Consider the following 13,206-nt stretch of genomic DNA (forward strand, 5'->3'; position numbering starts at 1 on the left):
CGGGTGCAGTACCTAAGAAGACCAGAAGAGGGCATCAGGTCCTGTATATCTGGAGTTTCAGATGGTTGTCAGCTACCACATTCCATGCTGGGAATGGAAAGTAGCCAGAGCTCTCCACTACTGAGCTATCTCGGTGGTATCTTTTGATGAAGTTTGCTGAAGTCCATTTATCTGTACTTTCTTTTAGAGTTAGTGCTTCCTGCCCTCCTCAGGAGTCATGAAATCTTTATATTCCCTGCCAAATGCCTACTAAACTCAGCTTTTATGTTCAGGCCAAAATTGCTCTTCAGCCACTGGTGTGAATTGTGAGCATGGTTATCTTCTCACAAAGTAACCATTGAGAATATACTCTGCAGCAGACTAAACTTCCCAATTCTCTTTCAGTACTTTGGTTTCTTAGAAAGCTTAAGTTCCTTTATATCTTAGTGTATGTGGCAGATTCTTGAATGTCACTTGTCATTCCATACTATTGTTTTAAGACTGCTAAGCCAGAAAGATGGGTCAGCAGTAAGAGTGCCTGCTGCCAAGCCTACCAAACTTGAGTTTCATCTCCAAGGGTGCACATGGTGGGAGGAGAAAACCTCCTCCTCCAAATCTCCCTGACCTCTGCCCACTCACCATGTGGTACACTCCCATACACATACACACAGTAAACAATGGAACAAATAAATGCATACACACATATATACACATAGATATGTAGAAAATTGCTAAGGGTTAGATAAGAAGAAAAGTAGTTCATTTATTAATTCAAGTCTTTTTATTTCTTTTACAAAATTAATGTATGATGATTATAGACAAGTTATAAAACAATTTGCTTTTGAGACAGGGTTTCACAATGTAGTTCAGGCTGGCCTCGAACTCTTGATCTTCCTGTTTCAGTCCTGCAAATCTTAGGGTTATAAGCACATGCCACCACACCCAGATTGAACATTTTTCCTCCCATCTGAAAACACCTTCATTTCGGTTGTCAAAGTCTTTTACAGATGTGTGCCACCATAGACAGTAAAGTCAAAGCACGTGCACACAGGCACTCCTGACTGGACACATGTAACACAGCAATAATCACATTAACACAGCTGCCAACTCAGACCAAAGCAGAGAAGGATCATGAAACCAAAGCCAAAGTAAAAATTATTTAGGAAAACTGTTTTTTGCTTTGTTTTGTTGTTTTTTTTTTTTTTTTTCAAGAACTGTATTCTTAAAGAGTGGCTTGGATTCCAATGGCTCGTTTAAATTCATGGCTTTGTGGTTCCAAAACATCATAGAAAACTTGAGTTTTATTAAAGTAGTCTCTAATGTAAAGTAAATCTTCAGTGGAATAAATGTCATCTTTTCCAGTCCAAACAGTCAGGCTGTACCTGTATTAAAACAGAAGTATATAGGTAAAAGTAAAAGATAAGAAGCCGACGAAAACTTCCCCAAAGCCTACTGAGTGGTCTAACCCCACTGCCCTGCTTTGGTCCCCAATCAACATCAAAAAGACCAGAGGCAAAACAGATCCCCACTACTACCATATAAATGCCAAGAGATGTCACAAACAAGTGCAAACGGGTTGGTGACAGGGCTCACTGGGAAAAAGCACCCATTGCCGGCCGAGCCCAGTGACCGGAGCTCAGTCCTGGAGAGCCAACGGTGGAGGGAAGAGAACCAGCCCCTGAGAGTTGTCCTCTGACCTCCTCATGCACACGTGCCTCTCACCACACATAAAATACATGAACAAAGGGAAAAAGGAAGAACAATGAAGTTTAAAGTGAGAGTATATGCAAACTTTTACATATGCATGAACATACTAGAATTTGGACATTATCTGCTCCGTATCCCTTTGTATTGATGTGACTGATCAGGCACCATGCCTGGGAAACACGACACTGCAGTAGTCACGTTCCTATTTCCCCCATAAACTTGTTGGGATCCAGGAGAGACTCTGAAGCATTTCTGCTACTAATGATGACACAAGGTAAGTGAGAAGCATGACTTCATTACCTGTCCTGACCAGGTGTGACAGTAAAGAAACACTTCAGACTTAGTCCTCAGAGGCGACACCTCATACCCAAGAGAATTCTGAAGTACAGTATAGGTCACAGGAAATAAGAAAGTAGACATTGGCTATTTGTTTTTTCTCAGCTGAAATCTATTATTTTATCTGGGTACCATGGTAATGGACCTTATAACAAGACACAGATATGATTATTTAGGTTAAGAAGAGAACTTTCCAGGTCAGTTCCACCCCATTAAATAGCTCTCCGTTTTATTAAAACTGAAATGAAATAAATATGATTGTTAAATTTTAAATTACATTCATTTAAATCAAATTCTCAGGATATATTTTTAAAACATTTTTATTGTGAAAATTCACAGATGGTATATAAATCATAAATGTAAGATTTGTTAACTAATTATTATACAGTGAATGTCAGTGTAACCAAGACACACGGCCAGAAACTGTGGGTGGCCAGCCAACGGGGGTGTCTGTGTATCCTGGCTTCATCATGGCCTGTCCTTGAAGCCCTCTCCTCTCACCTGTTCCTGTGTTCTTACTTCAGGAAGCGAGGCATGTAAAAACAGATGCCTTCATTTGAAAAGATGAAAAAAGAAAAAGATGTATTTCTCTTTACTCACATTTGTGGCACGATATTTGATCCCATTTTGAACCCTGGTGTCTTTTGGTTGGTGTGGTTGATCCCTAACACACATCTTTAATCCAAGAACTTCCTATTTATTGTAAACAGGTGATTATGGTCTGGCTCAGCCCTAGCACATACCTTGAATCCAAGAACATTTTGAACACAGGGTTTAATAAAGTTAACCCTAGATCAAGAGCTAGAGCAAGAAACCAGCTGAGAGGTATTAAGCATTAAGGATGGACTTTGAGAGAAAAGTATTTAAGACAGCGTGGAGAAGAACGAGCTCTTCACTTTTTTGCTTTGAGTCTTTGGCTCTTTGGTTTTTAGCTAACTGCCTTTTCCCTCCTGAGTTGTAGGGTAAACTAGCAGGCCTCTTCCTCCTGGGACCTGGGCTGAGTAGCTGGGTGCTTTCTCTGCCTCTCTAAGCTAATAGGCTTTCACCCCAGCCTCTGGCTCCTGAGTCTTCGTTGGTAAAATCGAAAGATTTGGGATTTTGTCTGACTTTTCATAACAACACACACATACATAAAGAAGCTGGTTAGCGAGATGCTAATGACTGTGATTAGGGAGGGCTGCACAGGCAAAGGGAGGCTTTCCCAGCAACTCTTTGGTCCTATTTGGTTTTTGAACTCCCGCATTAATGATTGAGAAATTAAATTTAAAGTCACTCAAGGGAAAATGAAAAGGCAGGAGCTGAACAGTACACGAGACTGTGGCAGATGCTGGTGGCTCCATTCAATTATCCATTTTTTTTCTCTTACATAACAAACCTCTTCATTCTGTCTACACAAAGTTATACAAACAAGAGCCACATTTCCCAGCCTCACCTGCTGCTAAAAGAAGGCACAGACTGTGGCAGTCGGTGAGTACAAGAGGAAGACACGTACCTGCAACAGTGCCGAAGGGTCTCCAGCCCTAGCTGCCCATGGAGACCTAACCTCGTTAAAGGAGACGGAGAAGCCTTCTGCAGGTTCAGAAAGAACCCATAGAGAAGGCAGAAAACAATTAGACGCATTCATGCACTCAATGTTAGGACTCTCCGCTTTATCCAACAAATATTAAAGGACATGAAAGGACAGACAGGTCCTGATTGCAGTAGTGGGGACATGGGTCCCCCATTCTTACCCTTCGGTCGGTGCTCCAGACCCCCAAAAAATTAACCAAGAAGCGCCAGAGCTAAATTATGCCACAATCAAGAGATAGCTGCACAATACAATATCTCAACTGACTAACAGGGAACAAAAACTTCTTGGCAACAGATGAAATCTTTTCTAAAATCAAGTTATAGGCCACAAAGCCATCCTTAATAAAATTGAAATACTTCCTAATAATGTATCCTTCTCCATTGAACCAAAACTATAAATCAACAGCGAGAGAAACCACAGAAACTAAGCCAACACTCAGACTGAATGATGCGTTTTTGCTACTTCCTCGCTTCTAGGAGACAAAGGCATGACTTTTGTATAATAGGCAAGCACTCTACCAACATTCCCAGTGCCTGAAGAATACTCTTTTGAATGAACAGTGAGCCACTGAATGAAGCAGACGGGAATTTGAAACATTCTCAGGATCTAACAAAACCGGCAACACAACTCACTGGAATGCCCAGCTACAGCCAAGGTGGTACTAATGGGAAAGCCGCCTCTGAATCTGCCAGAGGAAAACACAGGGAATACAGGGGTAGGCAAGGACCTCCTGAAAAGAGCTCCAATAGCACGGGAAACAACGCCAAGAACTGACCACGGAGTGACATGAAATTAGAAAGTTCCCCCACAGTAAAGACAGCACAGCAGAGTGAGCACACAGCATACAGAACAGAGGGAGTCTGTGCCAGCGGCACTTTGGAGCTAAGGTTTAGAATATGGAAGGAACTGCACAAATTAAACATCTAAACCCAAATCTTACAATCAATAAACGGGCTAATGAATTAAATAGAAATTTCTCAAAAAAAAAAAAAACACAGACAATAATATTTTTAAAAGTCTCCAAAATTTTTAGCCAACAAAGAAATGAAAATAAAAATTTTGAGGTTCCAATAACAACTTCTGGAGAGGATGTAGAAAAAGAAAACATCGGCGGGAACGTGAAACCGCAGACACTAAGGAAACTGGTGTGGAGGTTGCTCAAAATACTGAAGATAAAACTACTGTAGACCTAGCTGTGACACTCCTGGACATAAACCCAAATGATCACACGTCCTATCAGACAGGTCCTTGTAGGTCCACGCCTACTGCCACACCATTCACAATAGTGAGGAGTGGAGCCATCCCAAGCTTCCACCCATCGATGGCTAAGAAACCATGGTGCATATGCACAGTGGAGGTTTATTCAGCCATAAACAAAACCAAATCCCAGCATGTGCAGGAAAATAGAGCTGAGAACTATTCTAATAAGTAAAGTAGCACCAGGCCAGAAGCATTCATGGGAAGTGTGTTTATGTTGGCTTAGAATAGCAGAGGGACAGAGCAAGCAGCAGGCACAGTGACAGGACTAGGGAGCTGAGAGATTACATCTCGGCCGTAAGCAGGAAGCAGAGGCCAGTAACTGGTGGGCCTCCCTAGCCTCAGTGCCCGCCTCAGGGACACACTGCTAGCAAGGCTGCAGCACCGAAACCTTCCTAAAATCGCCCACAACCAGGGACCAAGTGTGCAAACACGTGGGCCTCTGAGGGACAATTCTCACTCAAACTGCCATAGTGCCTACAGCATTTTTATAGAAACAAATTGATCCTAAAGTTCATATGGAACCATAGAAGCTTTGAATGTCAAAAGACTCTTGAGCAAGAAGAAAATATTGGAAGTATCACATTCTGATTTAAAGTCAAATTACAAAACCACAGTAATCAAAACCACATGGTAATCCATAAAAATAGACACAAAGAATCACAAAAGAGAACAGGCCACCTAGAAATAGGACAACAGATTTATCATCAAATACTCTTCAATTAAAAACCCACAAGTAGGAAATGTGATGCTATCTGCTTACACGACAATAAAAGCAGAAAATATTAGAGAGAGACTTATAGAAGCTACTACCGAGATGGCTAACTTTTTTTCTTTTTTCCAAATAATGTCTGAGATTAAAAAAAGAAAAAGCAACAGCTGAAGAATAGTTCAAATCAGCAATGCCAGAAGCTCTGGAAGACCAACAGGATACATTTCAGGCATAGGGCTGAGAAAGAGAACAGTCTTCAACACCTATATTAGTATAAGTAATTACCTGAACAGAGAGTTACCTGAACAGATGTAAAGGTAAAAACCAGCAGTGTAAGCATCCAACAGGAGCAATGGAAACAACAACAAAACAAAACAAAACAAAACAGCAACTATGTGTTCAGGAAGAAAAGGAAGGAATTACTAAGTCATACACCAGAAAGATAAATCCAATCCAAGATCTTACAGACTTATCATGTCGTCTAGGAACGGGGAGATGGCCCAGTGGGTGAACTTCCCTGAACAAGCACAAAGACCTGGGTAGGTGCCCAGCACTCAGGGAGAAGGGCGCGGTGGCCTAAGAGCACATCAGCAACCTCAGCACGGGCAGTCGGGGAGACAGGGAGAGAGCAAGCCCCAGGCAGGTTGGCTAGCCAGCCCAGCCAATCCGTGAGCACCAGGTTCAATTTGAGAGCTTCTCTCAGAAAATATGGTGGAGAGTGACTGAGGAAGACACCTGACGTCAGCTCTCTGGCCTGTGTCTGCACCTGCTTACACCTGTGTACACATATGAAGATGCATGCACATGTGCACACACATGAAAATCGTCAGTGTAGTCAAGAAATTAGTGGAAAAATCTCATACATCAAGGAACTGAAGACTTGTAAGAAACTAAGAGAATAATAGGATATTTCAGTCAGCTGTATCTAAATAATTTTTTAAAACATGGACAGAATGAACCATTTTCTAAGGAAATAGAATTTATGAAACTTGGCTTCTAAAGCCATTGAAACAGAAACAAACCATTCACTAACTAGTAAATGGAAATGTCATTCAAGCTCAGCCTTCCCTAAAGCCCCAGGTTTAGAGGGTTTCACGTGCAGGCTATTTTAGAATTATTTTCGGTATCTCTGAATACATAAGAAAGCACAAGACAGTTTATGAAATGCACAGAATGCTCATACCTAAAACTTAGAAGGAAAGTAATTCAGATCAACCCAGAATCAGAATGGAGACACACATGAAAGGGCTGGCATGCCATACACACATGGAAAAACGAGAGGTGGTGAGACACTGAGAAGTAGCACGGAATATTCTCAGCCAGAATATTCTGACCGGGGTACTGGGGGTCCTTTATAGTTACAAGCGATATTTTGAAACTCTGCTAGTACACTCTCTGTGCTTACATGAACTTCTCCTAGGTAGCTAAGTCCTAACTGATAAAAATCCACAAACATGCCAAAATTTTATTCAAGGAAATCAATCAGTTTATACCTATGATGTACAACATGTCTGCTTCCTCTACTCTCCAGCTTGGCAAATTATTAAGCTGGGCCTTTTGCTAGATGGTTGTAAATTTTTTTATGTGTTGGAATTCTTTTTTATTATTAATCAATTCAATGTGTTACAATTCTTTATATCTCTCTGATAAGCATCATCATATTATTTTTACCAGGATTTCTGATTTTTATGTATTCAAATGTAGCAAAACTTTCTTTCATGGCTTCTGGAAGTGGTGCCTTTAATACCAAGAAAAAATCTTCCATTCTGAAGCTGGAGACAGAGCTCCATGGTTAAGAACACTTGCTGTTCTTGCAGAGGACACAGATTCAATTCCCAGGACCCACAGAGTGGCTCACAACCATCTGTAACTCCAATTCCAGGATATCTGGTGCCCAATTCTGACCTCTGTGGGCACCGGGCACAAATGCACTACAACATACAAGCACTCGTACACATGAAATAAACCTTTTCTAAAAAGCTACCCTAGCCTGCATGCATTGACAAGTTGATATTCAAACGTTAATTGAATGGGAATATACTTGGCAAAAAGCCCAAGGAAAGCTGTGAGCACAGCTTTTTCTCAGTAGTTTCTCAGTAGTTAGCTGCTTCTACACAGTCATCAAACCTTTGCTTAGATGCAATGCCAGCTTACACCCACTCTGAGTTCTGATACTTCTGGGCTTTCTACTAGCCCACAAAAGTGGTACCCAAACTTTTAAAATATCTGTACCTTTAGAGTACACTTCAATATTTCATATGTGGCTCAGCTAAATCAAATTTATTTATTATTTTTTAAGATTTTATTTTTAAGTGTGTGTATATATGTCTGTAAACAAGCATGTGCAGGTGAGTGCATGTGCCTCTGGAGGTGTGATCCCTTAAGAGCTCAAGGCACCAGGCAGCTGAAAGTCGCCTGCCACGGGTGCTGGGAACTGAACTCAGGTCTTCTGCAAGAGCAGCACATGCTCTTAGCCACTGTGCCACCTCTCCAGTCCCCAAAATGTGTTTTTATATTATTACTATTATTACTACTATTACTGTTATTTTGTGTGTGTGTGTGTGTGTGTGTGTGTGTGTGTGTGCTGGTATAAACATGCATGCATGTGCCATGGCGTGTGTATAGAGATCAGAGAACAACACTGTAGAGTCTGTTCTCTCTCCACATCTCCACGGTTCCTAGAATGGGCGCAGGTCACCAGGCTTTCATGGCAAACGTGTACTTGATCAGCCATCTTGCTAGCCCCATTGTTAACCTTCCACTGTACATCAAAAAATTAAAATTTTGTATGAAACATATTTCTGTCATGGTAGCATTCACAGATAAACTACCTTTTCTACTAACTGAAAGATGACACCATCAGCCAGGATGACTTCGCGCAGACTGTGGGGAGGGGGAGAGCCATGCTCTCCAGTTCGTGAAGAAGGGAGTCTGTCTGCTGACCAGCCAGTTTTCATTACTTCTCCCTTTCACACACTGTCCTTTCAAGACCCTTTTTTCTTCTTTGGACAGAGTCCCATGTAGTCCGAGCTAGACTTCAAGTCCCTTTGTAGCTGAGAATGATCTTGAATTCCTAATCCCTCTGCCCTCACTCCCCGGGCTGGAACTGCAGTCATAGCCTGGAAAATTTCCCACCCCTTCACTCTGTAGTGTCCACACATGCACACCTTATACTGACATGGTGATAATTCATACCTGTTTGATTTCTTCAATAGCCAGAGCAACTGAGAGCAAGATTGCCTGACTAAAGCTGCCCTGACAGGGAATGTGACAGGCTGGGTTAGTCCACTGCATATGTAGTCCATCTCTTTCACCATTGACCAACTGTAGCCTGGAGTGAGAAGAAAGGAACTAAAGTTTCTGACTGGATCTTGGAAGTCAATTAACTAAAAAACCAAATTACCCAGGAAAAGACAACTCTGTCAGCAACTTACAGATGATCCTAGAAAGCTCTACAACTTTCGATTGAGTTGAGCATGAGTCAAAGCATCACAGCACAAGGGAGATTACTTTTGTTTTCCATTTTTCTTACTTATTTTTTATGTGCATTGGTGTTCAGCCTGCTTGTCTATATGATGGTGCCAGATCTTCTGGAACTGGAATTACAGTTGTGAGCTGCCATGTGGGTGCTGGGAATTGAACTTGGGTCCTCTGGAAGAGCAGAGAGCGCTCTTAACCACTGAGCTATTTCTCCAGCCCGGGAGATTACTTTTATTTAAGCTTTCAATGGTTCTGGATGAAGCTGAAGGTCTTGGGCATGCCAAGCAAGTACTCCATCATTAAGCCACCTGTGGTGGTTTGAATAGGAATGGTTTTCCCAGACTCATGTGTTTGAAAGCTTGGCACATAGGGAATGGCACAAGGGAGGTGCCTTGTTGGAGAAGATGTGCAGAGGAAGTGCGTCACTGTGGGGCGGGCTTTGAAGTCTCCTATGCTGAAGCTATGTCCAGTGTGGCATACAGTCTCCTTCTGCTGAATGCAGATCAAAATGTAGAACTCTCAGCTCCTTCTTCAACACCATGTATGTCTACATGCCGTGCTTCCTGCCATGACGATAATGGAGTTATCTGAATTGTAAGCCATCCCCAATTAAATGTTGTCCTTTATAAGAGTTGCTGTGGTCATGGTGTCTCTTCACAGCAATAAAATCCTAAGACACCACCCACAACAATGAAACGTTAGGGACAGTGTTGTGTTTTTCAGCCACACTCATTCTTCTGGCCTCTTTGTGCCTGAGAAGCTCGTATGTGTTTCAGCTGACATGTGAGTTTGCTCTATACCCTACAGAAAAATAAGTCCAGAATATTTCACACCTTTGCAAAGACACACTTGGGATGCACTCAAAGCTGGTAAAGAGACAACTTTGCTTGTACACCTTGCACAGAAGTGTTTGCCATGGAAGCTGCACACAGACGTCATTGGGGCTGTGAGGACTAACACCAAGAAGGACACATGCCCACAGCGCCGGGTCTTCCCTTTCGAGCTTTAGACTACGCAGGTTATTTTTTAGCTCTGTGCTGCTGTTATAACTGCAGGATATTTTAATCAATGGTAAGCACATGATTAGAATTATTACCTTCATTGACTTTTTCAGGATGCCATCCTGTTGTCCAACCCAAGGAGAAAGTCACATCTGGAAAGAAGGATGTCACAGTGTCTACAAAGGCTCTGGCATCCACTACCTGGCCACTTCCCTGTGGCCCGGGAAGAACATCAGCATTCATCCACACGGGACGACGAAGGTGCTGCTTTACACCCTCCAGGGGCAGCATGGATGCCCGAGCGGCCGCCAGACTGCAAGAGAGTTCGTGACCTGGGAGTCTGCCTGCACTTGGAAAGTCTTCCTTTTCTCAGAGTCAGACATGGAAAGTCATACGGGACCAGAGAGGAACACTCACACACCCCCCACCTCAAAATATGTGTGCTTTATTCTAGGAACCCAGGTAGGCCTGGGCTCATCGCCCAGCAGCACAACCTACATGCGACCTCAGCTCGGACCTCACACACCCTCCTGGCCTGCATCGCCACCTGCACACCCAGTGTACACCCCCCCCCACACACACACATAAGGAAAAAGAATCTTTTTTGTTTTTTGAGACAGGGTTTCTCTGTGTACTCCCAGCTTGTCCTAGATTCACTCTATAGTTCAGGCTGGCCCTGAACTTAGAGATCCACTTGCCTCTGCCTCCCAAATGATGAGATTAAAGGTGTGTCCCAACACACCTGGCTTCATAAAAATCAATCCTAAAAAAATAAAATAATTAATACAAATTCTTTTTCATGAAAAGAACATTGGAAGTCTTATAGTGATTCCAAGAATCACTATAAGACTTGGAAGATTTTATAGTGATGTGAATAATGCCAGTACCTATGGCTCAAACAAGGGCTTCAAAACTCTACATTTGGGTCACTGGAAGTGAAATAATGTAAGAAAGATATAAATGTATAAAGATATAAATGTTTTTTTTCCAGTCACACTCAGGAAGTAGCAGAGCAGGTTGGCACATTCCAGAATGGCTCATGCCACATCAGCCTTTGATAAGATTATCTCTAACACAATCCTGCAGGAAGAAAGGTCTCTTTTCCTCCAGACATGATTTGAATTTGAAGACAAAAAAATTTCTAAAAATGTCTGGAAAGCATAAAAACATTTCCTTGGGGCTGGAGAGACAGCTCAGTGGTTAAGAGCACTGGCTGCTCTTCCAGAGGACCAGGGTTCAATTCCCAGCACCCACATGGCAGCTCATAGCTGTCTGTAACTCCAGTTCCAAGGGATCTGACACCCTCACACCCTGACATACATGCAGGCAAAGCAACAATGAACACAAAATAAAAATAAATTAAAAAAAATCCATTTCCTATAGCTAGTATAAGCTCAGATTCCTTGTGTATTGGGAGCACTGTGGTGGAAATGAGAGAGGATGTTTTAATCCCACTTGAAGAGTGGATGGTCTCCTTACAACTGTCACAACCCACATACTTCAAGACAGAAAAGGCTTTTGTTGTTACTTGTTTATCTATTGGTTTTGAGACAAGGCCTCACTATGTACCTCTGGCTGGCCTGAAACTTGCTATACAGGGCAGGCTGGCCTCAAATTCAGAAATCACCCTGCTTCTTCTTCCAGGCCCTGGGATTAAAGGTATGGGACACTATGCCCAGCTTGCAAATGAGCAAGGTCAGTATATCATTTGTGTGTGTATGTCTTAGTGTTCTCAGATATAAGCACACACAGCACGTGCACACATACACATGGGCACACAGTCAGGCAGACACACACACACACACACACACACACACACACACACACACCAACTTAAGTGGAAAACCTCACTACCTCTAAAGTTTCTTCCAACCTTTAAGATGAACCTTTCTGTCCCTCTAGAAAAGTTCACCAAGCTCCTGGGCTACTGTTTTGGCTGCTGAGAACCATGGGGATGGGAGTGGCAGCTGCTCTACCTAAGGATGGGTGTGTCTATCTGTGCTTCTCTCCTGTGCCTACTTTAAGGAGAGAAATTTTATTAAATCATATGCTAAAACCAGAGACCATGTGGCCCTTGGCCTCCAGTCTCATTTATCTTGCATATTCTCCCCATTCTGTCCAGGAAATGGATGCACTAGATTTTTAGTGGATTAGCACATTAGCGTTAGACAGGGCCCTGCAGGTTCTAATTTAGCCACCTGTATTTCTCTGTAATGCTTCCTGCCTTCTACTACATTGATGCCATTAAAAACTCAACTCTAAATCCACAGGGAACCACAAACAAACAAGCAGACAAACAAAAACAAATCAGCAGAAATCCCAAGGAAAATAGAACAAAGTCCTCGGAAGGAAGAGGCAGTTAGATATCTGAATTCAAGGCCTGGTCTACAAAGTGAGTTCTAAGGCAGCCAGGACTTCACGGGAGAAACACTGTCTAAAAAAACCAAACCAAAGAGCAAAACTAGATGCATCATCATCATCATAATAATAATAATAATAATAATAATAAATCCAGCACTGAGGAGGCTGGTGGGGTTGCAGGGGAACAAGCCTGGACTATATGTATCAAGCTCAAGATCTTGACTCAAAAAAACAAAACTAAACAAGCAAACAGATAACAACAACAAAACACTACAAAGTTATAATGTTTACAATATACTCTAGTAAATACAACAGCATAATACTTAAGGTCAGCCTCTGAATGCTCCTGAGAGGCTCCTGCTGAGGGCTCAGGTCCCAGCCTGCAGCACTGCTAGGAGGCTGTGTGGAGAAGGTTATGGGGCAGGCCTGTGAGGGCTCTCCCTGCACCTGGTCACAGGTGGTTCCTGGTCTGTCACTTGGGGAAGTCATCTCATCAGAGCATTGCCACAGACAACACCCATCCTCTGAAGCCCGGAGCCAAAGTCTGACATATACAGCAATGCAAAAGTAAAAAGTACAGAAATTAGTGTTACTTTATCCTGTATTCTTAGGAATTTCACTTAGAAATTGAGAGCAACTGAATACAAATCATACCTAAATAAAAATCACTTTTAAAGGAAAATGGCCTTTGTTAAAACCTCAGAACCAGCTAAAACTTCAGATAAAATTTAAACATCACCACATATTACTATATAAATAATTATATATTATAATGCCATATTATAATCATGTATGATCATTTG

The 13,206-nt window shown here is 42.2% G+C and overlaps 1 protein-coding gene across 2 annotated transcripts in view; it reads right to left on the reverse strand.

The window, feature by feature from the left end:
* Window positions 1-717: 717 nt before the first annotated feature.
* Fam151b (family with sequence similarity 151 member B) overlaps window positions 718-13,206 on the reverse strand; it is a 30,394-nt gene continuing 17,905 nt past the window's right edge. For both annotated transcript variants that reach the window (XM_021634082.2, XM_060377778.1), the window contains exons 4-6: window positions 10,138-10,355; window positions 8,757-8,892; window positions 718-1,361 (exon numbers count right to left, since the gene is read on the reverse strand). In XM_021634082.2, the coding sequence (XP_021489757.2) occupies window positions 1,202-1,361; window positions 8,757-8,892; window positions 10,138-10,355 (514 nt within the window). In that variant the 3' untranslated portion in view covers window positions 718-1,201. The remainder of the gene's footprint in view (window positions 1,362-8,756; window positions 8,893-10,137; window positions 10,356-13,206) is intronic.

The sequence above is a fragment of the Meriones unguiculatus genome, chromosome 2 (genome assembly GCF_030254825.1).
Source record: "Meriones unguiculatus strain TT.TT164.6M chromosome 2, Bangor_MerUng_6.1, whole genome shotgun sequence".
Taxonomy (NCBI): Eukaryota; Metazoa; Chordata; class Mammalia; order Rodentia; family Muridae; genus Meriones; species Meriones unguiculatus.